At 34.3% G+C, this 26,657-nt stretch overlaps 1 protein-coding gene and 1 pseudogene across 1 annotated transcript in view; both read right to left on the bottom strand.

Annotated features, from left to right (window-relative positions):
• Nucleotides 1-26,657, bottom strand: part of CSPP1 (centrosome and spindle pole associated protein 1) — a 107,824-nt gene that overhangs the window by 67,246 nt on the left and 13,921 nt on the right. The window contains exons 4-9 of the mRNA XM_023533289.1: nucleotides 15,505-15,608; nucleotides 10,926-11,006; nucleotides 9,802-9,900; nucleotides 8,666-9,105; nucleotides 1,723-1,821; nucleotides 535-605 (exon numbers count right to left, since the gene is read on the bottom strand). Of these exons, the coding sequence (XP_023389057.1) occupies nucleotides 535-605; nucleotides 1,723-1,821; nucleotides 8,666-9,105; nucleotides 9,802-9,900; nucleotides 10,926-11,006; nucleotides 15,505-15,608 (894 nt within the window). The remainder of the gene's footprint in view (nucleotides 1-534; nucleotides 606-1,722; nucleotides 1,822-8,665; nucleotides 9,106-9,801; nucleotides 9,901-10,925; nucleotides 11,007-15,504; nucleotides 15,609-26,657) is intronic.
• Nucleotides 20,041-20,173, bottom strand: LOC111742727 (annotated as a pseudogene).

Here is a 26,657-nt window from a genome sequence, read left to right as displayed (position 1 = left end):
TGCTTCTGAAATTAAACTGTGACAAGACAGCAAATCAACATGCTTATCTTAAGCAATGTCCTTCATTTCTGATAAAGAGAAAATGTGGGATTCTGATCATGACTAGAGCAAAACATCTCAGAAACCACAAGGAAAAAACATGGGAAAAGATACTTATCAAAAATAAAAAAGCTTTAGTTCAGGGGAATTAAACTAAAATGTTAGGCAGTTTGCTATCACATATAAAACAGAACGTAAGAAACAGCCACACTATGACAAACTGCTAATGGAATACAAAATTAAAAGCAATTATTACTGCAATTAATAATTCACTTCTCATCTACTGAAAAATTCATCACTAAATAAAAGTTATTTAGCTTTAGACAGAGCTATATAACACATGTTAAACGCTTAGCATACTGCCTAGCATAAAGTAAGTGCTAGTAAACATTCTCTATTAGCATGAGTAGTATTAATTACAACACTGAGTTCTCACCAAAGGCCTTTTTTAAAACACTCTGCAAAAGTCTAAGCAACTGGAAGTTTAGCACATACCAAAGAGCATCCCCGCAAAAGGACTACAGAGGTATTGGTTAGTCGATTTGGATGGATCGTTGTCTTGAGTCCTATAACAAAAACAAAAAGAATTGGAAACCAAATAATTTTCAGAAAACAAAAATTTAGAATAAAATGTAGATGTATGAGTTATTGGCCTTTCAAAGTACTACGGATACTCTAATTGTTACATATTTTTAAAATTAGGGTAAAATCATGACATTTTATCTCTTTATATGGTGGGACCCCAATGTACTATAAATATATTACCTTTTTCTTCGGCCTGCTTTTAGATTACCAATAAAAGCATTTTTATAAATAAGAACAGTTACCCCAGTAAAGAAAATGAATATAAGTACATATAAATCCTAAAAAAAGAAAGGTGATATCTATGCACACACTTCTAAGAAAGTTCACCCCTAAAAGACTCCTTCCAGGAAAGACCATTCCCTCACAGAAAACTTCATTATTTAGACCCAAATAGCAAAATCTCCTATCTCATGCACTTTTATAAATTTCTTTTCTTCAAAGAAAATTGCCACCTGACACATGACAGTGTCTTCTTTATACACTATAGATTCAGAACTGTTTATCCTTGCGTGGGACACATGAAAGCCAACAAAACTATAAAAACTTTAAATAGAAAGAGAACATGAATATAAAATACATACAATTTCCGTTCTTTTGAATGACAGAATTATGTATGAGCACTAATTTTACAACGTTAAGCATAGAAGTTATCTACTCAATAAGCTGAAAATCAAAAAGAAAATTTTAAAAGAAAAACTTGCATTGCAGGAATATTTTCAATTAATTTCTAGTCAAGTTACAACACTCCCATAATTCCAAGATATTTTAAACTGATTTTTAGTCCATTACATTATATGTTTATTTCTCCTTTTATTACTTCAAATTTATACACTTTATAATGAGAGGAACTTATTCAGAACACCTTGGCATGCTTTATACTCAAAACTTCTTCTTTGAAAAAATGCTGTAAAGTACTATCAATTTTCATCTAACACAATTCTGTCCCTCCGCTATTTTCCCTTTAAGTCCTCTCTCAGTAATAAGGAAGGCTGCCAACAGACTACACCTTTCTACTTTGTCAGTAAGCCGGTTTGGATTTAGCAGGTGCCGTCTCACAATGTAATGAGTAAAGGGCAGAATGCATATTACATACTCTACCTTTTACCTCCAGCAGATGAAATTCGTATGTCTGACCGTTCTGTGACATCACCACCATGCTCCACAGCAGGCGCATTCCCTTGTATGTTCCCGTACGTCCTTAAAAACACATTAGCTTATAGAGCTTGTTCCATATACAGTGGACCTTCTTATATCTCTTTGGTATTTTTATATTTGATGTTGGAAATATTAAAGGGAACAGAGTGTTACAATGAAGTTTTACTGTAAACACATTCTAAAGTTAATTCAAATGAGATTCAATTGATCTGCTGGTTACTAAGAGAATCTGACAGCTTAGATTTAGTCATCTTTAAAACAAAGAAAGGCTTTTATAAATTATTGCAAGATAACTTAGAAATTTTAAATTTGAAAACTATGCATATACTAAGACTTTTTCATCACTCCCTTATGCAAAGACTATCCACTGCACACCTACTCCGTGCCAAGCACTGTTCTAGACACAGGGCACATGGGCATGGTCCTGCCCTCATGACAATTATTGTCAAATTTCAAAATGAGATCACTTTTTTAATCAAAATTCACTGATTCTGGGAATTATTTCACCACGTATACAAACTTTTTTAACTTAAAAATGTCGCAGCACACTTACCATTTAATTAAATCAAATGTAGCAAAGCCATAACATTTGCTAACAGTGTAAATCACATGAAAGAATAAATATTAGTAACAGGGACATAGAAAACATTATAAACAAATAGGCTGATGCATGGGCAGAAAATGATAATTTACTTACAAGGTTGTAACAACAAAAAAAGGTTAGAATGTTTTTTATTTCCTTCTTAAAAATCCTTTTCAGAAAATAATTTTTAAAAATGTTTTTTCAATTAATCTTTTTTTTTTCCATTTGGCAAACATTGATTTCTTTAGTTTATTTTTCTCATACCAGAGAAATAACATGACTGCTTACACCAATATCTATCAACATTCATGAAAATCAGCATTTCATAAGTCTTACTTGCTACACAATTAAACTATACTGTCTCTCAAGAGGACTATTAGAACAAAATATGGCTGTTAAAAAAATTTTTCAATATTTTAGGTAAATTTCATTATCACATTAAGAAAAAATGGCAATTTTCAGAAGAAAAGAACTTCTCACTCTCCACAGAGCCAGCATATAAAATTTTCTTTGTTTCCATCACACAAGCCACTGTCAATATCATCTGTGAAGAAAAACCTATACAACAAAATTGTGACCTTAATAATGTATGACCTGGCATGACATAAATGGCTTCCATTTTTTATCCATACCTAAAACAAAAGAACCCTCCGCAAGCCCTTTCAAAAATTTTTTAATTTATTTCAATTTATCAAAACACAGCTGGTTTTACACCTAAAGTCTAGGTGCTCGAATCTCTCCTTTTAACTGACACATCAGTGTCATGAACAGGTAAATATAAACTCAAATTCAAGTTTGTAATTAATAACATCAGGCAATCGGACTTAGTTATACTGGATCTATATAAACACACATGTGCAGAAGAGTTAACAGAGCAGGCCAAAGACTGCGTATCCTTAGAAAGGTCTATTCCCAGGCTGGCCCTGCGCTGGCATCTAGGAACAGAGATTTTGGGAGGGGTCCCACCATCCCCAGGCTAGTGAGACCGGCTCACTGCACCTCAACTGCTAGTACAAACAATGCAGTTTATGCTGACGTTCTGCTCTACCTCTGGAGTCTGGAATTTTGGCACCACCAGGAAAAGGGTGCCTATGCAAGCAGCCCCCAGTGAAAACACTGAGCACAAAGTCTCTAATGACCGCATTTCACCCATGCGGTCACAATTCATTGCAGGAGGGATTAAACACGTCCTGCGCAACTCACTGGGAGAAAACTCTTGGAAGCTTATGCTGTTTCCTTCGGACTTTGCCCCACAACCAGGAATATAACTATACATACAAAGTCCTGTGAGTCCTCTTAGCAAATCCCCAAATATGGGAGTGGTCTTGCAAACTCAATACAAAAGACAAAAGTAAATTTGTCGATATGGTACAGTAGTGTCTATACCAATGAAAGTTTTCAAATATAGAAAAATTAGGGGGAAGGGGGGAGGTAGATGAGCTACAAGGAGTCAAATATGTGGTGACATTAAAGAATTAGAAAGACAGACAGAAAGAAAGAAGAAAGAAAAAGAAAGAAGAGAAAAACCCAAAGTTATAAAATTTTAATAACATAACTTGGGACATGGACAATGGACTAATGGTTACCTGAGGGTGGGGGAAGGGGGAGGCAGATAGGGGAAAAATTTAAATCATTTCTTCAATTAAAAAATAAATTAAGTAAAAAAAATAATCAGAATTAACCGGAATTAAAGGCTACTTACACATACAAGAATTTTAAAATTTATCAAAGAGCTTGTGGTTTCCTACATTATCAGATAAATTGGCTAAAAACATTTGGACTTGGAGTTCTAGCTTATCTTTATATAGCTGGACCTAAAGCATCTACCCTAAAACATGTTTTATAGGTTCTTCAGTATATGTAGATATTCTAATAAAGCAAATGTCATAAGCACATTTTCAAAGTTCATTCTAAATTAAAGAAGTTTAAGAAATGATTTTATTTATGTATAAAGTCAAAATCTCTGCTAAATTTCAGTAAAATCACCAAGATTTCCTAATGAACAGCCCATATGAAAGAGATTAAGGTATATCCTTCACTAAAGAAAAAAATTTATTAACAAAATTATAAAAGTCCCCTGTCTCTGATAATTACAATAAAATCAAAACTGGAAAATTTTTAAGAGGCCAAAAAAAGGATGGAGATATGTATTTCACTAAAAAGGACAGAACAAAAACTTAAGGCATCCTACTCAATTTTATGAAATGACTGCTATGATTGTGCTTACTTCATTAAGTCATGAAAAAGTTACTAATTACAAATAGAGTCCATAAGTATTTAAGTTACTAATATGACCTATTAAAAAAAATAACTAGAACAAACTCTAATAAGCTATGAAGTGAGATTATAGTTTGAAAAGATAGCCACCTTATTTTCTATTAAAATATCCCTATAATTATAATGGAATGTCCTTCATTTATTAAAGTTTCTTCCATATTTCTAATAAATTTAGCATTCAGTCACTCTTAGCTATCTCTGTTAGTTCACTTTAACAGTTTTCATGGTGGTCTTACAATTATTTTAGAAACCTTTACTGTGGCGAATGAAGTCCCCTCTGAAGACAAGAACTGGTGAGAGCCAGCGGTGGTTTTACCATTGCCATCTCTTCAATCCTCTCGACATTAAGGGGCAACTGACAGATGGAAACATCCAGAAGTAATAAACTCACTAAATGTCTACGAACAGCCTATTTATAGTCAAAATGCAAGGGTTCAGTTTAGGTCCAGTTTGTCCCTGAGAAGTCATTTCAATTTAGCTATGCCTTTAGAGTCAGTACCAAATTAAAACTATCCCTTTGCCCCAGAACTATCTAAATATTCTATGGTTTTAAATCCATACATTCACTTACCACACACCTCAATCCACCGGGTTTTGTCAGAAAGGGACAGACCTCATAAAAGAAAAAATTTGCTTACTTTGACATAGCATATCAGATTTGGTTGAGAGATTAATCGTAAAATAGTTTTACCATCCTACTATCAAAAAAAAGTTAAAGGTTCTGTTAAACGGAGAAAGCTTCTTCTATTTCCTTGAAGACAAGGATCAATAACTTTATGGTTATTGTCTTGATGCCCAAAGAAACCAGGTGTAGGCTAGAGGCCAAGTTTACTCTAAAAATTAACACGTGTTTATCTTTTTTTTTTTTTTTTTTTAATTACTGTCTTAAAGAAGAAAAGCGAATTGTTAAAACCACAGGTATTTTCGGCTAACTTAACTGTGAATGAACAACTCTTAAAAGGTAATGAATAACTTCTCTTTTTTCCTTAATAAACCACAGAATCAAACAAGTCATCCAATTCATAATAATGGTTACACCACTTGTTTTCATATAAAGAATTTCTCTAATGTGAGTGAATTCTGCTATTAGGGGTGCTCTAGACTATAAAAGTTAAAAGAAAAATACTAATCTGTTAACTGTGGCTCACCATTTTTCTCACTGTTTTCAGTTCTTTCCCTGTTTTTATATTTAATTCAATAACAGTATTTTTCTAATATCACCCCCATGTTTAAAGTGGGGGGAAATATTAAAATGGTCCTTCCAAAGATAAATGAAATTAACTACAGTAAGAAAAAAAGGTAATACCAAATTAAGTAACTCATTTCTCCTCATTTATGTCTTCATGTTAAACACATACGCTTAGTATGTCTTACACTAAAAACCTCTGTGGCTAATACGCATCTAATTTCAGATGGAGTTTTATCTCAAAATTTTAAATGACTATTAAGATTACAAACTAGCAAATATCAAGAGTTAAACAGAAGTGCTAACTGCATTAATCACATAAAAACTTAAAAAACTGCATTTTTAATGCTAAAACTTTCTTTTACTCATTAACATTAGTTATTAAGAAAAACATAATATGGTAATATATTAACCTCAATTGCTGAAGTTAATAAATAATAAAGACTAAGATGACTATATTTTAAGTGCCTACAAATTTCAAGGTATTATGAGACATGCAATTACATTCAACTTCAGAAAGTTCCTAAAACATAAATTTTACTTAAATTGGTAAATACGTACATGTACACACACACACACACACACACACACACACACACACACAATGCAACTGTCAAGCAAAGTGCTAACCACCTTGTTAACTATTAAAAACACTGCCAGTGAGTAATTAGTTAAGGAAAGTAAAATTATTTCTAGGCTTTAGCTTTCCCACATTTAATGGAGGAAAAATGTTTCATTAGTAAATATATTATGGTATATAAAAAAGTTTATAGGGTAATTAGAAAAGAACTGAGACCCAAAATATCAAAATCAAAAATTACAAAAAATCAAAACTAGAGTTTATAACACACTGACTTTTAGAAGAAAAAAAAGAGAACAAAGGTAACTTAGAAAAATGAAGGAAAATTAGTTTTATACTTCTCACAGTTATAACTATTTTTTGACAAGAACTTCTGGTTAAGATTACAGTATGTTAAGAATAAATGACTAGAGAGACCAAACACAGTTATACATTTCTTTAGTCTCCTTCTCTATCCACCACTCCACCTCCTAAATAAAAACTAGTGAATGTTCAATGTGATATTTTTTTGCTAGAAATAAGGAATCTACAAGTTTGAAATACAGAAATTCAATTTAACCACAATTGCCATAAAGAGACATGTGAAAAACCTTATATTTAGAGATATATGCATTAACAAAATGAAAGTAACATATAATAATTTATATTTTGAAGAAATATTTTTAAAAACTTTAAAACATGTAACAGGAATTATTCTCACGCATATTTAATCTAATCTGAAAATACTACTTGGGTAAAATAATATAGAAAGTTCATTTTCTTTATGGGATACATAAAATAAAATAGTTCTCAAACAGGCTGAAATTCATTTGTTAGTCCATGTATAAAAGCATCACACGGTATAATTGCAAAAATAATAGATTAAAATATATAAAAAGCAAAACAACCATCACAATAAGTTTCTTGAAATTCCAAACTTGAAAGGTTTGCATTACATTGTCCTCTGAAGGTAAACACGATAAAGCAAGAAAAGTTCTCAAGTACAAAAGAGGCAGCACCAAGAGCCCAAAATCACCTGCAGCTCCCCAATCAAGAGTTCTTTTACTTTAGGCAGCCTTTAATTACTTTCTGATATAAACAAACATTTCCAAATATAACACATAGTAGGATTTGGAGCATTTTGTGAAGTACAAACAATTAAATTCAAATCAGAGATAAACTATAACTGGCAGCACAAAATTCTAATCCTTCACTCAAATTACCTAAAGCAGAGTGAATACTTAAAAGCTTGGGTGAGGAGGATGTAATAGCTACAGAAAAAGAGTAGAAGACAAAGAACTATAAAAACTTTGTATTATTATTAATAATTAGAATACGCAATGTGCAGCACTGCGTCTCAGAAATTTCCTAAATTATTAAAAAGTAATCTATTTGGACTAATAAGAGAAACAGATTCCATTTAATGCTCAAAATTTAGATTTAACCCTTTCAAGTTAAGTCGGTGACAAATATGGGACCCTGCCATACTTCTATCTCCAAATCAAAAGTTAGGTGAAAGTATAACAAGTTCTAAGTATTAAGACAAAAATCAAAAGCAGCATTATAAAAACAATCATCCAAACGAAATGAAAAGCATCTGAAAATCTGATGAAAAAAATTAGCCCCATTTCACTTAAATGTTTAATAAGTAACTTAAAAACAAAGAAATATAATGGTAAAAGGACTTAGAGCATAGGAACATTAAAGGAATAAAGTGTTTTTCACCTATTTTAAGGTGTCCTTTTTTTCCCCACATTCGAACTTCTGAAACTGGGAGAGCCACCAAACTGGTGGTAAGTCAAGTTATTGCAGAAGGAAGTTATTTTTCCTCCTGCCAATCAGTGGCCTAGGGGCACTATGGATGTGAGACAACTCTGAATTCCCTCCTCGAGTTTTCCTGGACAAAACTGGCAGCATGAATGCTGACTGCGAACCTGGATCAGAACTGGCTCACCATTCGAATGCTCGGGGAAGCTGTTTTTATTCCCTCCACTCAGGGCTGAGGCTGAGACACAGAAGTTTCTTGTCTGTCCCCTCTGTGGGAGTTCATTTCCCATTTGATTGCACGTATAGGCTGAAGCCTTTTGGTGTCCTAGCTTTATGATAGGGTCCCTCTCTCCCTATCTTGGGGTGTTTTCTTTGTTTCCTCAGTGGCACATAAATTAATGGTGCACCTTAGAATTAATCAAACATGTACATCAAACGAAACTGCTTCTCCCTAATGCAATCATAAAAAGTAACAACAGTACTATTAAGAAAATAAAAATGAAGTTGTAAATACCTGTTATTTGTATATACTCTCAAAGGTCTTCTATCAAAATCACTTTCATATCTAAACCTCTCGTCCATTTCTTCACTTACTTCGGGATCTTGGTCTGGTCTGTAAAACTGTCCATCAAAATCACGATCCTCATTAAACCTGTGAAATCTTCTACCTGGAATGTCGACCCTACTGGCAAACCTTTGATGGTTTTTATTGGAAATGCCCACTTCTTCATTAGTTTTTTTAAAAATTCTTCTATTTCTTAATTCAATTTCATCATCTAGTTGTCGATACCTGTCCTCCTCTAGTCGTCTTTGGTTTAGAAGCTGTTCGTATGCCTCTGAAGGCGTTAAGACATCTCTCCTAGGACCTTCTGAATTTTCACGAGATGTTTTTACTTGTGAAGGTAAATCAGGTTTAACCTGATTAATAGGTTTTTTATTTCTTTGACTCTTGTGCTGGTCAATTAAAAAAGAAAAAAAAGAAACAGATCTTAATGAGATGCTACTTCTTAAAAGGTAATTAAATCCTCAGATGAGGCTTAGTGTCTACTTATCTCAATTCTAAGGCTTAATCACCCATAAGAAATACCTTATCTTTAGAAACTTCAGGAAATTTATCCTTCAATAAAACTTAATATCATAAACAGCAAACAGTAATATAGGCAAGTAGCTATAAAAAGAGAAGATAAACTAAGAGTAATTCTTATCCCAGGAGATATTTTAAGCATATTTTGGCAATTAAATATTGCTTCGAAATATTCTAAATTAAATTCTTTCTCAACACAAAGAATAGAGAAAGCAGTAAATTTTTTGGCCCTAGTAACACCAACCATCCTAAAATTTGGAAAAAACATAGCTAGAAATTGTCAGTATAAAACATTAAAAATAAACAAAAATAACTTAAAACCAATCTCTAAAATTAAATCTGGTCCTACAATATTAGTTAAAAGGTAGGGTAAGTTCTTCAATATAAGAAAAAACTATTTGCACGACTAAATGTTTAAACATCCTGTGTTTGGTTCAATTTGGCTTAATTTTTTAAAATATTTACATAAAAACCAAGTGAAATATCTAACACATAAAAACAATTTCAAGTAAATACAAAACACTTAATTGCTAGTATTAAAGAGCGACTTTAAAAGTAAAACCTACCTCATTACTCTTTTCTTCCTGTCTGAACTTTTCAGTGGATTCTTCCTTACCCCTGAGAAATTGATTGTATTCTTTGTTGCGTTCGAGTTTCAACCTTTCCTTAAAATAGACACCAAAAGGCAATGTTAACTTCAACTTCAGGATAAAGTACCTTATAGTCAAACCAGACTCACAAATTAGAGACCTTGCCCAGAATCAATTTTTCTAGTGACTTCAAGGACAGGAGTAGTTGCAGGGCAGAAGAGAAGCAGGAAGAGGTTATGATGCAATGCCCCATTCCTGCCACATTAAAATATATCTAAGTAGAGGTTTAGGTCTGGATTACCAAGCAAGCTGCCTTGGTTGCAAAGCATCTCAACATTTTATACTCCAGTAGTTACCCAGCTTGAGGTCACTGTACAAGGACCCATGCCCCATGATCCACGGATTCTAGGTTTACCAATGGCAATCCTAGACAATCGTAGCGCACTCTGACAAAAGCATCATAAATAAATCTCACCCACTAGTAAATATATGAATGAGTTTGTCAGGAAGTCTGTCATTACCATATTACTTTCCTTCTTTCCTTCTCAGGGGTATCTCCTGCCCCAATCCCCCAACCCTCCCAAAAGATCTGCTGCTAACCGTTTCTTTCCCAAGGCTAAAGAAGGATCCTTGTTGTATCTTAAACATAACAAGGTAAAATTATCAAAGATGATAAAATATTATAATGTAATTTTCCACTGAAACCTCTTAAGAGTATGAGCATGTATTTGGAAAGAGATAGAAATACACATTCAAATAGTTCCAGACCCTCACCCTATATAAGATAAAAGCACAGTATGCTCTCTTATCCACTCATCTTAATGTGCTACAGAGCATAAACCAATGCTGAAAAAAGTGAATTCTGAATATTCAACTGATCAACATAGTAAAGAAATATATCACATTACATGGTGACAAATGTAATATTCAAAAAGATTTTTTTAAAAAACACAACTGGAGATTCTGCAGATTTGGAAAAATATATATATTCAAGTACAGGAAATGAAGTAATCTGTTTGCATTTAAATCAGGAGTATGTTCTTTCATGGTTTTGATCCTCATAAAACTGCTACCCACAAAAACTGCTCCTGTCCACCTACCTTGGCAGATAACCTCTCACCAATAGGAAGAGAAACTCCCAGAGTAGATGGATCTGTTTCACTCGTAGATAGAAAATTTTTCTGTATATATACACATTAAAAAAACATATTACCTAATTGCCTTTATAAAATGTTTCATAAATGTGTCTTTAGGTTCAATATTCTAAGCTATTACATTATGCAGAGCAAAAGAATGAAATGGAGATGAAGACAAACTACAAATCTACAGAGATCCTAATTAGAAAAAAGAGAATTTTCTTCCAATCAACAACTCCCTGAAGAGGAGAATCGGGTCTTAATTTTCATTTGCAATACATATATTATCTGTTGATTCAGGATGATTTATAAAGCATGAGGAAAAAAACCTGTTTCTTAATTCATATTCCTCTTCTAAGCACATATTCTTCATTCTCAATGCCCTATCATTCTTTTGTTAAGGAAAATTTAAACTTCTTCACAAATATCCTTATGCCTACTGCAATAATGTTTTTTTTTTTCCTATTTTTTCTACAATAATGAGTAGGTATCCATTAAATACCAGAAAACATAAACTAAGGACATTTTTTCTCGACATGTCCCTCTATTCTTGTTCAGAACAACGAGGAGTGGAAAAGCGCGGGCTCGTGGACCAGCCCCAACACTTCTCAGTTAACGCTGAGCCAGGCACTTAGCCTGCTCTGCCTACCCACCAAAGCCGGTGTAAGGATCAAGCAAGATAAAAAACACAAAATCTCTTTGAACACTATAAAGCAAACATTAGGGATCAGTAAAAAATATACACAATATCCAACTTTGTGGTAGTCATATAATCTGGAATAAGTTACTTAACTTCTCTGCCTCAGTTTCTTTGTAAAACAGGGATGTCATCTACATCACCGGGTTATGAGGATTAAACCAAGCAAGTTATTAACCTGCCTAGCTCCATGCCTTTTATTCATTAAATGAGCAATCACTATCTAATATTTTTTAGTTATTTTTTTAGGTGGTTCTGAGACAAAGATAAGCATATGTTCCCTATATCCAAGAGATTTACAATTCATTTGGAGAAACAAACATGTCAATAACTACAATACAATGTACTCATGGTGTTATAGTCAAGACATTATGGAACAGATTAATAAAACTAAATTATTCATAGTTTCATTAAATCTAAATTTACAAATAGGTTGTGCTACGAAAGCTAACCTGAAAGTTGGTAGAACTCTACGCTTATTTGTCAAAGGAAACAATATGACACGTGACTAGAGCCGTGAGTCACTTAAAACCCCAGTTTATACCAAAGTACACTATAAACATAATCATTTCATAGTAATAGAAGTACAAAAAAACACATTCGGAGTTCCAACCCTGGAAAGATACAGCACTCGTGCTCCTTAACTGAGCAATCTGCCACTCCCAACACAGGTCCAGGATGATGTTTAAAATTTTCAATAAAATAAAAAGGTAAACAATAAGGACAATATCATGAGTTTTTCAAAAAGCTGAATGTTAGCCATTCACTCATTCATTCAATAAATATTCAGTGCCCATTATGTCCCAAACTGTTTGATACATTTAAGACTCATCAGTGAAAAAACTGACAGAATCCTTGCCTTCCTGAGCAGGGGAAACTGACAAGCAATAATAAACATAATGGTATGTTAGAAGGTTACAAGTGCTGTGGCAAAAAAATAAAAAGAACTAGCTACAGGAAGTACTGGAGTGAGAGGAAAGGAACACAAGGGTCCCATCAGATTTCTAAGTGAAATGTCAAACGGGCAGCCAAACAGAAAAGTCTGAGGTTCAGGAGAGGGACCTGGGTTGAAAATATAAATTTACAGATTCAGTTTAACAACTGTTCTGGGAATATGTCCTTCCAGTGTTGTTAGATGGTCAGGTGTTTTTAGTCTAAAAAACAGGCGAAGATGGTAGAGATGGCAGTTGTTTTAATGACTCTCATTGACAAAATTTAAAGATTCAATTTTTTTTAATATGCATGCAATTTACAACCTGCAAGGCACAAGAAATCCAGAGAGAATGGGAACTGTCAAGTGTACATAACCCAGGGGTAGAGGAAGCCATCGCAGCCACTTCCCCATATCCTTTCTACTCCCACTTCCTCACGTCAACCAAAATTGTCTTTCATACTGCTCCTCTACCGGTATGACATTCTTGATAACCTGACACCAAAAACTTCTCTGCGTCTCTTAAAGATTTGTACTCCTTGAGCTCTTTCCCTTTCACAAAGGCGATTTCTTCTTAAGTCTCTTACCACTGGTTTCCCACCCCCTCCCCAAATCATATATCTATGAAGTAATGTAAAATCCACAAATGAAAATGGTTGGTATCAGAGGAAAACGTCCTCCAATAAAGAGGGGTGTGGAGAAGACAATAAAGTACCAGGCCAGGGAGGCAGGCTGGAGTATAAAGACTTCACATGTCATCCTAGAGAATTTGAATTTTTATCCTGAAGGCAGTAGAGACATTGAAGTATTTAAATCAGTTAAGAGCAGGATCATTCTGGAAAGCAGAATGGAAAATGGACTGAGAATGGAAGGAGATCTGTTAAAAATTTGTAGCAGTAATTTAGGACAATAAGATTGTTCTGCAAGTTCTAACATGCAGAACTAAGTGTAAAACAGTTCTCAAGCTCCTCACAGGCTGTTTAAGGAGGAACGTTTCACCACTGCCTATCACACATACCAAGTTAAAAAACTAAAAATCTACTGCCTTCTAATCAAATCCCATCCTATTCATCTACATCGTTATTTCTTACTACTCCCAAAAAGCATCTACCTCAGTCAGGTTGGTAAGCCTAATATGCCTCATTCATACAAAGCTAGCGTCTACCCTCCAGGTCCTTCTTTATACTATTTTTTATATACTAGTATATAATTTTTTATATGCTAGTATATAATTTATACTATTATTCTGCATCTGAAAAGCTTCCTCTCCTCCCTCCATTCACCCCTAGAATATCCAAACTTTATCTATCCTATTACTGCTTACATGTAGCTGAATTGATACATTAGATTCCCCCATTCCAGCCCCATATTTGACATCTAACAAGTCCATAAGTGTGTCATTTATTATTAAAGTTCTGATCTATTGAAAATAAATAAATAATGTTTTGACCTCGAAAAAAAAACAAAAAAACAAAAAAAACACCACCTTGAGGCTTTTCCTCATCATTCTATCCTTCTCGTTAGTTGCTACTTTCTGAATTGTATAAATGTTATCTCTACAAACTAGATTCAACGCCCCCTGAAAACAAGATTCATATTTGACTCATTTCCTTCAGTGTTTAAAAAGTGTTGGTTGAATGATGAATGAACATATGAGATTCTTTTTAAAAAGTTTTGTAAAACTATAAAACTGTTTCTTTGTTTTCCAACATAAACTTAAAAATGCAATCCACAGATTTGGGTACAAAAATATCAAGTAATTCAAATCCTGACAACACACAGTTCAAAAACATCTTAGACTACCTTGAACATTCTATTATTATATTAATTTTGATGTGATTAATAATTTGAAGAACAAAACTGGCATGCTGAAAAAAATGAACTTACAATAGATGCAGAATATTTCTAAAGGATGCATAAAAAAGCAACAAAAACAAATGCAAAGCAGGAATCACAAAGAATGCTTAATTGTATTAATGGAAAATTATACTGTATCAACTGTCATCTTGCCAAAAGCAAAAATACAAAATGGTACCATTCAAAAGTCTCAAAATCATAAAAGAAGCCATTATTCTAATGAGATGGCATCATTATTATGGACGCAAATGATTGATTACAAGCTAGTCGATTAAAAAGGAGAAAACATTTTGCAAGCAACCCTACCTTTCTTTTTGCTTCTGTAATACCCTAAAGTCAAGGGAAACAAACCATTGATAAAATATACTCAAAGTCCTTTCTCTCCATGTGCAAATCAGAATACATAAGAGACCACTTATACATTTATAATTATACATTAAAAAGTAGTAGAAAAACCTAAAGACTATCTTAGGATGACTAGAATCATGCTTGTTTAAAATAATTTTATAACTTAAAAAGTAAATTGCATCTTAAAACTTAAAACAGACCTTTAGTTTAGCTATTATATAATTTAATAAAATATACTTAAAACAAGAGTTCACTAACTATATAGATTAAATTATAAAGCAAAAACTTTGGTGGTTAAATATGTTAAAGTTTTATAAACTTAGCTCATAGGAAAATAATTATCAACTAGAACTCTATGTGTCATTTTAATATGCAGCTAGAGGGAACAGAGGAGTAGGAAGTCGTAAGTGGGCTATTTAAAAACATAACTTTACAGAAAACATAAACAACCGGAACTTACATTCTCATTTAAAAATCAGACCCCACCTCCCTACTCCAAAGACCAGGAGTGTGTACTTTCATTGCACCAGTTCTCAGCACCATTTTTTTTTCTATCAATGTCATACGTGTCACTCAACTTTCACTCTAATACCCCACTGCTAGATTCCACTGAAAATTTAAAAATTAACATATATAAATAAAGCCTTAGGAAAACAAATTTAGGACATGAATTCTGAAGCTTAACACTCAACTAATTAACAGAACTCTACCTGAGTAAGATAGCGCCTGTAATCTTGCCGCAATTCTTCTTTTAGTTTATGTTTCTTCCGTTCATAGTCTTCCCCAAGTGGTAAACTTAATCCATAATCAATTCCTAGAAAGAAAACAACTTCTTAAAGTAATGTAGCTCATTTTCAAACCAATCTCAATTTCAATACAATCTCCTGTAACAAAGCACAGTAGGAAGGAACATATGTTGATTCTGAGACTGGAAGCGGGATAATAAATTTTTCATTCAAAATGTTTCAATAGGTAATACAATCACATAATGGAAAATACCCCTCCTACCCATGAACCCCAGCTACCCAGACTCCTGCCCAGAACAACCAATATTACTGTTTCTTGTGCCTCCTCCCAGAGACTTTTAATGAGTCTATAAACAAATACGTTTATGTTATTATTATCATGCATGTGCATGTGTATTATATTTGCTGCTTCCCCCTTTAGATAATGGCTCTGTATTGTTTGGCATCCTGCTTTTTTAAAGACAGCAAAATTGAAGCTTAGAAAAGCTGATTACTTTTACTTCTTCATTTAATTCTACTGAAATTTCTTTAAATATAAATATTTACGACAATTTTAATGTGTTTTTCGGCCTGTGATAATTAATAACATGATGTTTTAACCTATTAGAATATTCTTGCTATATATAACATGTTTGAGAAAAATTAGGGCCATCCATGGCTCAGAATAAAATTTCCAAACATTTAAACAACCAATCCTGATTTCACATAAGTGGATATCAATTTTTATTATAGTCAAATATATATAATATAAAATTTACCATTTTTAAGTGTACAATTCAATGGCATTAAGTTCATTCAACATGTTATGCACCATCACCACTATTTCCAGGATTTTTTAATCACCCAAACAGAAACTCTGCAAAAGGATAATTTTTTTTAAGACAAACTTCAATTTCGAGCATAGAGTTCACAGAGTTCAAAATTCAGATTACTTTTAGATGATGACAATAGTGATGACTGTACAACTTATAAACACACTAAAAAACACTGAATTGTAATTATTAAATGGGTAAATTAGAAGGTACATAAATAATATCTCAATAAAGCTGATATTCAAATTACATACTTTTCAGATATTTCAAATAGTAAAATACTATGTCAAGCACAGATATCAGATGAGTATTTGATTTCTGAAGCCCCTCTACCTTTTTTGAATCCTACCAATATTATAGTATTAAAAAAACCTAACATTTCTAAATACAACAAAAATTGTCCTTAAGGTTAGCTACAGCCAATATAGATGAAATAACTGGCTGCAGTTAACAAACTGATAAAGATATCACCATTTTTATGCCTTATTCTTGACAATGCAGCTAAATGATGGGAACTTATTATGAATGTGCCATATTATTGCTTTATTACATCACTGAATATATTGCAAGGGAAAAAAGGACAAAGTATGAATATTAGCGAGTATCTATTGATCTTTCTGTAACACTACATTCCGCCTTCCACCATGAACACTGTGGAATCCCCTTCACGAACACTTCTGGTCTACGGAACGCCTGACGAAAGAGGGTAGAACACAGGATTCCTCAGGACACCTTTCACTCACTCATGCTCCCAATTTTCTTCCAAAAAAAAGTCTAAAGCATTCCACATGCTGGGAATTTTTAATCACCCTAGAAAGTCATTCTTTCTTCAAAAAGGAATCTAAACCTTATTTTTAAAGATACAGAATTTAAGCCTAACAAGAGAAACAGTTTGAATCCTCACATTCAGAATGGAGTATTAATAAGAAGCTAAACTATAAAATCCATTAAGGCCAGGTCTATGCTTTATTCAATTTTATAATGCCTGGCACACAACCTGTACTCCAGAAATGTTCGCTGAATAAATGTGTGAATGAACACATGAATAAATGCCTGAGTTAAGAGGAAGGAATGAAAAGAGGAAAAGAACACACGATTCTTAGTATTTCATTTTTGATTTTAGCAGTCTGATTGCAGAGAGACAGGAAGTATAATAACTAGTTACTACAGTTACTCATCTCTAGACATACAGAGTCACAAAGGATGCTCTATGGTGTCAAGGAGAAAAAGAAAGTGCTGCAAGGAATATATGCCTCCCGCCAACATGCTCCACTTGCCTCTCAGGGAACATATGTTTACAGCTTTCTGAAGTCATGTGTTTAAGGTGGCTTTTTTCAAATACTGTTTTCCAATTTTGTTTGGTAGACTTATGTGGAATAAGAAGAAAAATGAAAATGAACCACATTTATAAATTACTGTTCATACTAAGTTCAATTTTATTTACCAAGAGTATTTGCTCTTTACTATTGACTCAAACAGTATTTGTAATAATTGTCTCAGAAGACACGAATAAATTTTATTAAGATTTATTCAACAGGAAATACTTTTTAATTCTTATTTTTTCATCTAATACCAACATCTTATGGCACTGAAGGTAAGTCATAGAAATAGAATTAAAAACTGTATAGAACATAAATATTCTATTCATTTTAAACTATACATTAAAATGGAATCTCAATTGACTAATGAGATAAGAAACATGGTGAGACTTACTTATTCAGAGCAGTGTCTTCTAAGAGTTCTAGTGGTAAGTAAAGCATTAGGGTCACTTCAGCAAATACACCACCACTGACCCTAAGGTAGTTTACATTATGCTTCAGAATGACATCAGTGAGCAGTATTTGGTTTCTATAGTGTTGTGGGTTAGATCAAATATTTAAAACTAAAGTACATGATCTTTTAAAATTAATATGCCTTCTAACATAACACTCTTATGTTATTTGTTTATAATAAACACTTTATAAACAAATGACCATGGAACACAGTTTCTTCTTTTCATTATATTATAACATGAAAAGTCAGTATGTCAGTATGTCAAAACAAAGGACAAATTATAATAAATAATAATAGGCCTTTCCATAAGCAGATGACTTATCAAGAGATGTAACTTTAATTGAGGAAAACATTGTACACAAACTTCAGCTACAAAGCTATTTTACAAATCACCCACTTGAACTGTACAAACTGAACAAAACAGGTAGAATGTCTGGGATTAATTTATAAGAGAAACCTAAGTCTACATATGCTAAAAGGAAAGATAGTTAAAAATACAATAAAAACTAGTAAAAAATCAACAATTTCCTATTGTCTACTTCCCAAAGTCTATATTAGCTGCAATGTTTTAGCTTAAACTCTACAGCCTCTCCGCAATGTAAAATTCTGCTGCTTCTTTTGATATTTTTAGTTACATGTAATTTTTTCTTTATAATTCTTTTCCAAATTTCCATTAGCATAATTGTATTTAAAATGAATTTTTCAGAGTAATATAATTTCTAGTAACGAGTAAAATCTCTTCAATCTTACTTGAGTAATCTATAACCTTTTTGCTTGTAAATTTCCCCCTCAAAAAATAATGATTTCACAGCATGAAAGATAAAATAAATATAATGCATTTGGAGCCTGAAATGCTGATCAATGATATTTTGATTGAACAGTAAGAAATACCACCCAGAAATGATGGATAAAAACACGTAGGACTACAGACATTGAAGATGAATTCCTGAGTACCCAAAATTTAGAGGTGAAGGAGCTGAAAGGGAACCAGAAAAGACTGAAAAGGAGTGTGTTGGGAGTCCTCAAAGCCACCCTTGGGTTTGGTGATTCACTATAGGACTCACCGAATGCAGAAGTCATTATACACAATCATGGTTTATTACAGTGAAAGGATACAAAGCAAAATTAGCAAAAGAAAAAGGCACATGGGGCAAAGCCCAGAGGAAACCAAGTGCAAACCTCTAAGCAGTCTTCCCCAGTGGAAGCACACAAGACCCACTTGATTCCTCCAGCAACAACCTGCAACAACACGTAAAGTGTCGCCTGCTAGGGAAGCTCATTAGAGACTCAGTGCCCAAGGCTTTTATTGGGAGTTGGTCACATACTCTGCCTAGCATGTACCCAGATTCCCTGAAAGGGAGTGCCCTGAATAAACCATGTGGTTTATACAGTATATACAGCATAGTTTAGGAACAATGAGTCACTCTTATTATTTAGGGAAAACTGTACATTAGTGTAGAAAACAGTGCACTAGCGAGGTTCCAGACACAAGCCAAGGGCCAGCTTTGCAGGCAGGCTCTTCTAAGGATAGAAAGGCCCAGGCCTGCTCTGTTAGGTGTATACAGAAGTCCTTGCCCAAAGGTACAGTATCTAGACTATAAATGAGCAAGCAAATAATTTCAATGTAACATACTAAGTGCTATGTGACACCTTCTATATAACCTACATACTAAGTGCTATGTGACACCTTCTATATAACCTACTACAAGTACCAATCAGTTTGGTACACAATGAACTTTCCTTTCACCCTGGGATAAGCCTGTTTATTAATATTTTTATGCTGGCTCTATGTTGACTTTTTTTAACTAAAATTTTACATTCTTGTTTGAAATAAAACAGGCTCTTAATTGTTTACAGCATTATTTCTGAGTTGCAAAAATTCTCTATGTTTTCCCCTGTGTTACAAATTTTTTCCTCCTGTAGTCCCTAATTCAATCTTGACTGCCATAATCAGAAAGACAGAAAGGGCAAGAATACTTTTTTCTTGCACCTGTAGTGGACATCTTAGCAGCAAACAGTAGTTGCTCCAGGTCTGTCAATAGATACAACATTAGGTTGCTTTTTAGTCTCAAGAGGTCATGGTCATGTCCCTATACTTTAAATCACAAAAGTAGTACCTTCAAATGTAGAATAGGATCTATGCTATCATAAATAGAAAAAGAAGAAAGGGCTAAATACATGTACACAGTCTACTCATGAAATATATAAAAGAAAATGCTTTAACAAGAGAGACAGGGTTGGGAGAATATGACATAATAGAAAATATATATATATATTGGTCTCTGCCCCCAGTTCCTGGCACAGAGCTCCTAAAACCCTTGAAATTTCTCAAGTGATAAGAATACTAGGAGCATCTCTTATTTTAACATTTGCCTTTGACCCTGACACAGGGTTCCTAAAACTCTTGTAAAATTGGCAAGATCACTAGGCCAGTCAAGATGATGGAATAGAAAACACAGTGCCTGCCTCCTCCCACAATGCATCAAAATTACAACTAAGCTACAGAACAACACTGACACCTGAAGACTAGCTGAACATAATTCCTATAACTAAGGATATTAAAAAACAGCCACTTCGAGATTGGTAAGAGGAGCAGAGACATGAAACAGGCTAGTCCTGCACCTGTATGTGGCAGTTAAGAATCTGGAGATAGGGAAAAGGGGGTAAAAAAAAAAAATCAGGAAGGATATCTTGGCTGCAGATGTCCTCCCTGAGAAGCAATGGAGCCCAGCCCCATACCAGGATCTCCAGCCTGGAGCACCAGTGCCAGGGAAAAAAGTCCCTATAACATACGGCTGTGAACACCAGTGGGGTTTGCATCTGAGTGAGCCAGAGGGCTCCTGGAATCCTAGGCACTCCTCCTGAAGGGTCCGTGCAAAACTTGCTTGCTCACGAACTCACTCACTCTGAGCTCCAGTGCTGGGGCAACAGCTTGAAAAGCACTGGGGACACACAGAGAGGAGCTGAATATACTAGCTTCGAAGTGAAAGTTGAAAGATCAGGGCAGCTCTCTCCAGAGACAGAAGCACTGGCAGGTACCACTGCTCCTTTGTTGAACCTACCCTCAACCAGCAGGAAGGCACTGGTGGGCACCAAATCTCTGTTCTTCATCAACTTGGTTAACACTGTTCGCCCCCTCTGGTGATTCCTTGAGACTCTGCTCCACTCTGTTCCTGCGCCCAGTCAGAGACGCTTCCAGTGGCTTTTCCATACAAGCTACCTACCTTGGCTCACACTGCAGACTTTCTTAAAATCTCTTAAAAGTTCACAAACCCAAACAAGCAGTAGGTGATCTCAGCATGTCGTATACCATTTGTTAAGCAGCCTAAAGCCTGGCACAAGCAGCAACTGGTTCCAACATGCACTGTAATTCTCATCAGGTGGCTCTAACACTGGCATAAGCTGCAGCCAGTGTTAGCTTGAAACGTAGCTTCAACAAAGCAATCATAAGCTCAGCAAAAGTGGCAGCTGGCCTCAGCTCATATTGTGGTGCCCACCAAAAGAAGCAGCTGGCTTCAGTTCACAGCACAGCCTCTCCCAATCACCTTAAAGTCCAACATAAGCCGCAACATGAGTAGGTCACATTGTAGCTCCCACCAGGCAGCCCAAAGCCAAGCACAAACAGTGGCTGACCTTGGCTTGCACCTGAGCCCCTTCAAAGAGACTTCAGATTTAACAAACCCAGTGGACAGCTTCAGATCACACCAGAGCACCACCCAACATGCTCCACAAACAAGACATCCCAAGGGCAAACTCAGATGGCACCAGAGCCCTGCTAAAGGGACTCCCACTGCATGGACGCGGCCCCCACACGACAGCTTGTTTGCTGTAGTCATGGCCAGCCTTCAGAGCCAGTCAGCCTGAGGGTCAATCCCATTCACTCACGTGCCAACAGCAATAGAGGCTCAACTACAACACAAGGGCACACACAATCTACATAAGGGACATCCTTGAAACACCTGGCTCAAGTGACCAGGAGGCTTTGCGACTAGGCCTCACAAGACATCTACTACATAAGGCCACACTGTACCAAGACAGATGTAGTAGATCTACCTAATACTTAGAAACAAACACAGGGAGTCAGACCAAAATGAGAAGACAAAGAAATATCCCAAATGAAAGGACTGGACAAAACTTCAGAAAAGATCTAAATAAAATCCAGATAGATACTTAAAAACGCTAGTGATAAGAATGCATAAGATGAACTTAGGGAAAGGATGATAAGAATGAACTTAGGGAAAGGAGAGATGTACTCAGAACTTCAACAAAGATATAGAAACCATAAAAAAGAACCAGTCAGATATTAAAAATACAATAAATGAGATGAAGACTACATTAAAGGAATTCGACAATGGATAAAGCAGAAGACCAAATCATGATATGGAAGACAAGGTAGCGGAAAACACTCAATCATACAGCTAAAAAAAAAAGAATCAAAACAAATGAGGATAGTTTAAGGGGCCTTAGGACAACATCAAAGGTACCAACATTTGCATCGTATCAGAACCAGAAGGAGAAGAGCGAGAGCAAGGGAATGAAAACCTATTTAAAGAAGTAATGGTCAAGAAAACAGACATATAATCCAGGAAGCACAAAGAATCTCAGACAAGATGACTCCAAAGAGGCTCACACCAAGAATCATCATAATTAAAATGCCAAAGGTTAAAAACAAAAAGAGAGCCTTAAATGCAGCAAGAGAAAAGCACTTACCTACCTAAAGGGAGCTCCCATAAGACTGTCAACTAATTTGTCAAGAGAAACTTTGCAGGCTAGGAAGGAATGGCACGAAATATACAAAGTGATGAAAAGCAAGAACCTAAAATCAAGACTGCTCTACCTAGCAAGGCTATCATTTAGCATTAAATAAGAGATTAAAAAAAAAAAAATTCTGTAGACGTTTGTCACCACTAAACCAGTATACAATAAATGTTAAAGGGACTTCCTTAAGTAGAAAAGATGAAAAATGTGAAGAAGAAAATACAAGAAAGAAAAAAATGCTCACCAACAAATGCAAACACTTAGTAAAACCAGTAGATCAACCAACTATAAAGCTAGAACAAAAGTTAAAAGGCAAAAGTAGGAATAACATGTATAATTACAAGAATATAACAAGGGATACACACAAACACATACAAAACAAGTAAAAAAAAAGAAATCATAAATGTGAAAGGGATGAGTAACAATTGTACTTATTTTAGAATGTGTTCTAACTTAATCATCAATCTAAAATAGACTGCTATAAACATAGCTTGGTATATAGGAAGCACATGGTAACCACAAATCAAAATTCTATAAGAGATATACAAGAAACAAAGAGAAAGAAATTCAAACGCTTTATAAAAAGTCATCAACATGCAAGAGAAAAGAGCAAGAGAATAAGAAACGAAGAACTACAAAAACAATCAGGAAACAATAAAATGACAACTACACACTAATCAACAATTACTATAAATGCTCCAATCAGAAGATACAGGGTGGCTAAATGGATTAAAAAACACAAGACCTATACAAACGCTGCCTACAAGAGACCCATTTCAGATCAAAAGGCACACACAGACTGAAAGTAAAGAGATAGAAAAAGATAAGCCATGCAAATGAAAATAAAAAAAGGCTGGGGGAGCAATACTAATATCAGACAAAACAGACTTTAAAATAAGAGTTGTAATAAGACACAAAGGATATTTCATAATGATAAAAGAATCATTCCAACAAGACATATCTCTTGTAAACATCTATGCACCCAACATAGGGGTACCTAAATATATAAAGCAAATACTGACGGACATAAAGAAGTTATTTACAGTAATATAGTCAGAGTCGGGAACTTTAACACCCCATTGACATCAATGAATAGATTACCCACACAGAAAATCAGTAAGGAAACAGCAGCCTCAGTAACACTTTAGATCAGATGGATTTTATTAATATTTTTAGAACATCTCACCCCCAATGCAGCAGAATGTTTTTCAAGATAGACTATATATTAGGATACAAGACAAGTCTCAATAAATTTAAGAAGACTGAAATCATATCAAGAACCTTTTCCAATCACAATGGTATAAAACTAGAAATCAATTACAAGAAGACAACTGAAAAACACACACACGTGGAGGCTAAACATGTTACTAAACAATGGGTTAACAATGAGATCAAGGAAGGAATCAAAAACTACCGGGAGACAACTGAAAATAAAAACACAATGACCCAAAATCTATGAGACACAGCCAAAGCAATATAGGCCTACTTCAAGAAACACGAAAAATATCAAATAAAAAATCTAACTTTCCACCTAAAAGAACTAGAAAAAGAATAAACAAAGCCCAGCTTGAGTACAAGGAAGAAAATAATAAAGATCAGAACAGAAATAAACAAGAGAGTCTAAAAAAAAGAATAGAAAAAAAATTAATGAAACTAAAAGCTGGTCTAGCCAGACTCATCGAGAAAAAGAGAGGGTCCAAATAAAATCAGAAATGAAAGAGAATAACTGACACCAGAGATTTATGAAGTATTATAAGGAAATACTACAATTATATGCCAACAAACTGGTCAACCTGGAAGAAGAGGATACATCCTTAGAAACATACAATCTTCCAAGACTGAATCAGAAATAAACAAAAAATCTGAACAGACTGATAACTACTAACAAAACTGAATCAGTAATCAAAAAACTCTCAACAAACAAAAGCCCTGGACTAGATGGCTTCACGGGTGAATTTTACCAAACACTCAAAGAAGAAATAATACCTATCTTTCTCAAACTAGTCCAAAAAATTAAAGACGTGGGAAGGCTCCCAAACTCATTTTACGAGGCCAAAATTACCCTGATACCAAAACCAGAGAAAAACATACAAAAAAAGAAAATTAAAGGCCGATATCCTTGATGAATATAGACGAAAAAATCTTCAACAAAATATTAATGAACTGAATTCAGCAATACCTTAAAAATATCATACATCACGATCAAGTGGGATTTTTTCCTAGAATGCAAGGCTGTTTCAATATCTGCAAATCAATTAATGTGACGTGACACATAAAATGAAGGATAAAAATCATATAATTATCTCAATAGATGCAAAAAGCCTTTGACAAAATCCAACATCCATTTGATTTTAAAAAACTCTCATCAAAGTGGGGAGAGAGGTTCTACAACATAAGAAAGGCTCTATACAATAAACCCACAGCTAACATCATACTCAATGGTGAAAAGCTGAAAACCTTTCTCGAAGATCAAGAACAAGACAAAGATGTTCACTTTAATCACTTTTATTCAACATGGTATTAGAAGTCCGAGCCACAGCAATCAAGGAAGAAAAAGAAAGAAAAGGCATCTGAACTGGAAAAGAAGTAAAACTGTCACTATTTGCAGATAACATATTGTATACAGAGAACCCTAAATATTCCACCAGAAAAATTAGAATAAATGAATGTAGTAAAGTATGATACAAATTATACATGAATAATGAACTATCAGGAAGAGAAAGAAAACAATCCCATTTACAACTACATCAAAAAGAATAAAATACCTATGAATAAATTTAACCAAGGGGGCAAAAGACCTGTACTAGGAAAACTACAGGGCACTGAAGAAAATGAAGATACAAATAAATATAAGCATATACCATGCTAATGGATAGACAGAATTAACATCATTGAATCATCCATACTACCCACAGCAATGTACAGATTCAATGCAATCCCTATCAAAATACCAATGGAATTTTTCACAATCTAGAACAAATAATCCTAAAATTTATACGGAACCACAAAAGCCCCAAACAAGGCAATCTTGAGAAAGAAGAATAAAGTTGGAGGTATCACACTACCTGATACCAGACTATACTACAAGGCTATGGTAATCTCTTCAGTATATGGTGCTGGGAAAACTGGACAGATGTAACTACATCCAACTAAAATGTTTTTGCACAGTAAAGGAAACCATCAATAAAACAAAAAGACGACCTACTGAATGGAAGGAGGTATCTGTCAATGATGTATCTGATGAGGGGTTAATATCCAAAATATATAGGAATTCATACAACATAACACCAAAAAAAACAATCTGATGAAAAAATAGGCAGAGGTCCTGAATAGACAGTTGTCCAAAGAGGACACACAGATGGCCAACAGACATATGGAAAGATGCTGAACATCACTAGTCATCAGGGAAATGCAAATCATTTCCACAATGAGATATCACCTCATACCTGTCAGAATGGCTATTATCAATAAAGCAACAAGTGTTGACAAGGATATGGAGAAAGGGAACACTCGTGCTCTGTTGACAGGATTGTAAATTGGTACAGCCACTACGGAAAACAACATGGAGCTTCCTCAAAAAATTAAAACTAGAACTACCATATGACCCAACAATCCCACTTTTCGGTATTTATCAAAAAAATCTACAACACTAATTCGAAATGATTTGTGCATCTTAACGTTCACTACAGCATTCTTTACAATAGCCAAGATATGGAAGCAACCTAAGAGTCCATCGACAGAGGAACAGATGAAGAGGTGGTACATATACACAAT

This window comes from Pteropus vampyrus, unplaced genomic scaffold, assembly GCF_000151845.1.
Source record: "Pteropus vampyrus isolate Shadow unplaced genomic scaffold, Pvam_2.0 Scaffold99, whole genome shotgun sequence".
Taxonomy (NCBI): Eukaryota; Metazoa; Chordata; class Mammalia; order Chiroptera; family Pteropodidae; genus Pteropus; species Pteropus vampyrus.
Note: the sequence above shows the minus strand (reverse complement) of the source record. Positions and strands in the feature narration are given on the sequence as shown.